General features: G+C 40.1%; 1 protein-coding gene across 1 annotated transcript in view; it reads right to left on the bottom strand.

The window, feature by feature from the left end:
* Positions 1 to 1,113: 1,113 nt before the first annotated feature.
* LOC104995331 (putative protein ZNF720) overlaps positions 1,114 to 2,803 on the bottom strand; it is a 9,238-nt gene continuing 7,548 nt past the window's right edge. The window contains exons 3-4 of the mRNA XM_010849212.1: positions 2,521 to 2,647; positions 1,114 to 2,031 (exon numbers count right to left, since the gene is read on the bottom strand). Coding sequence (XP_010847514.1) covers positions 1,751 to 2,031; positions 2,521 to 2,647 — 408 coding nt within the window. The 3' untranslated portion in view covers positions 1,114 to 1,750. The remainder of the gene's footprint in view (positions 2,032 to 2,520; positions 2,648 to 2,803) is intronic.

Here is a 2,803-nt window from a genome sequence, read left to right as displayed (position 1 = left end):
CAGCCTTATTCACAGTCCAACTCGCACATCCATACATGACCACAGGAAAAACCATAGCCTTGACTAGATGGACCTTTGTTGGTAAAGTAATGTCTCTGCTTTTGAATATGCTATCTAGGTTGGTCATAACTTTCCTTCCAAGGAGTAAGCGTCTTTCAATTTCATGGCTGCAGTCACCATCTGCAGTGATTTTGGAGCCCACAAAAATAAAGTCTGACACTCTTTCCACTGTTTCCCCATTTATTTCCCATGAAGTGATGGGACCGGATGCCATGATCCTCATTTTCGCAATGTTGAGCTTTAAGCCTCTCTCCTTGGGGACCCCTAGACTTCTTATCAACCTGCCTAGGAAATGACTCTGTCACAAAGAGGAACTGCGGAGTCTCTTGATGAAACTGAAAGAACCGGGTGAAAAAGCTGGTTTCAAACTCAACCTTTAAAAAATGAAGATTATGGCTCCGGTCAGATCATTTCACGACAAACAGAGGAAGAAACAGTGGAAACAGTGAGAGACTTTAATTTTTTGGGTTCCAAAATCACTGCAGATGGTGACTACAGCCATGAAAGTAAAAGACGCTTGCTCCTTGGAAGAAAAGCTATGACCAACCTAGGCAGCATATTAAAAAGCAGAAACATTACTTTGCTGACAAAGGTCCATCTAGTCAAAGCTATGGTTTTTCCAGTAGTCATGTATGGATGTGAGAGTTGGACCATGAAGACAGCTGAGTGCCAAAGAATTGATGTTTTTGAACTGTGGTGGTGGAGAAGACTCTTGAGAGTCCCTTGGACTGCAAGATCACACCACTCCATCCTAAAGGAAATCAGTCCTTAATATTCATTGGAAGGATACGCTGAAGCTGAAGATCCGATATTTTGGCCACCTGATGCGAAGAACAGACTCACTTAAAAAGACCCTTATCCTGGGAAAGATTGAAGATGAGAGGAGAAGGGGACAACAGAGGATGAGATGGTTGCATGGCACCACTGACTCGATGGACATGAGTTTGAGCAAGCTCTGGGAATTGGTGATGGACAGGGAAGTCTGGCTTGCTGGAGACCATGGATCACAGAGTCAGACTCAACTGAGCGACTGAACTGAACTAATATGTATAATTGATTCTCTTTGCTGTATAGTAGAACAGCTATATTCCAATTAGAAATTTTAAGAAAGATTTCTTTATATAATCTAAAAATTGTCATAGTTTGAATCAACCATTAATAATATAGTGGAATATATGGTAAGATTTCATGTCAATTTATTTTAAAATTCTATGAAGTAATAGAACATAATAAAGTATTTTAGCATGTTAGAATTGGGGCAAATACACTAAAGATATTTAATGTGAGATCATATAAGGAAAAGTGAAACTTTGAAGTCAACCTGAGTTGTGTATTATTTCATTTTCATGAGGTTTTGCTTTCTGCAGTGAAAAATTACTTGAATTTGAAATTTATTCAGAAGGTCCTATATGTTGCTTCCAGTGGATACGAAATTATAAATCAGAGAACAAAAACCCGTCCCCAGTATTCCTATAAGTTTTGCAGTTTGTCTGCCACTCCACTTGCACATTTCTGTCTAGACGTAGAAGGAAACTTTAAAAGGACTGTCATACTGTTGCTCAGAAATGGGCAGAGTTTTCCTAGGGTCCCCAAGAAATCGAAAAGCAACGAATGAATGCAGTTTGTCACAAGCCAAGAGGAGATTTTTAGTTCACACTGTGATGGAGAAAAATAATCACTGGTGACAAATTCATGAATGATTTAAGAGACAGAATGGGGCAGGTGATACACTCCTATGACAGTAGCAGACACAAACCCAAGTTCCTGAAAACCATTTCCACTGAAGCAAATCTTCCACAACCATGTGATGAAGGATGAGTTCCTCACTGTTCCTTGGACCTCTCATCTGATTCATCATCTCCAACCATTCATACCTACCTGGGTAAATGGCTGTTGTCTCCATTCTCCTTACATTCCTGGAATCCTTCAATTGCTCCAGAAAGGTGACCAGGTCCAGTTTAGAGACAAGACCTGTTGATCAGAGAAAGGAATATTTGTGTTGTTACAGATTCATCAGTATCGAATCCAGTATTATTCAGGTGAGACGAGAATGCATTTTGTTCTAGAAAACGATTTCCTTAAATACTTTATTCCAAGCCGCTATACAATACTAACAAACACCTAACAATCAGATCCTGAGATTCTGGTCAAGTAGTACTAAGGCAAAAGTAAGTAGTGTCAATGTGAAATTAAGAGAGGGTGCTACTATTTAATACCACAGAACTTACACAATTACCAGGAACCTAGAAGGAAGGAGGCAGAGTACATTAAGCAAGAAAACCGCCACCAGCATAACGAATCAGGAAGGCTTTCTTTCTAAACTAATAAATACCCATTTTCCCCTAGAAAGCAGAGATCTGAAACTACTGTGGGAAGCAGAAAATTTCAGAAGACATTCTTGGCATGACAGACAAAAACACAGTGGTTAAATAAGGGATTCTGGAAGGCAGTTATCCTCACCCAAGGAGGCCAGGTTCCCGTAGTTCTGTAACATCACGTCCCTGTACAATTCCCGCTGATCGAGGTCCAGGCATTCCCACTCCTCTTGAGTGAAGTCTATGGCCACATCCTGGAACGTCAGCCGTCCCTGAAATACAAAGTATAAATGCCATGTGTCTGTGGGAAGACTTACTAATGTGACCCAAGATGAAAAGAGCAAGTTCAGAGACCTGGTCATGATTTAGTAGCTTGGCTATTATTACAAAATCTATTTTTTACACAGTAATCCTTTCTATGCAATTTC

Source organism: Bison bison, unplaced genomic scaffold (assembly GCF_000754665.1).
Source record: "Bison bison bison isolate TAMUID 2011002044 unplaced genomic scaffold, Bison_UMD1.0 scf7180017850794, whole genome shotgun sequence".
NCBI classification, from domain to species: Eukaryota; Metazoa; Chordata; class Mammalia; order Artiodactyla; family Bovidae; genus Bison; species Bison bison.
Note: the sequence above shows the minus strand (reverse complement) of the source record. Positions and strands in the feature narration are given on the sequence as shown.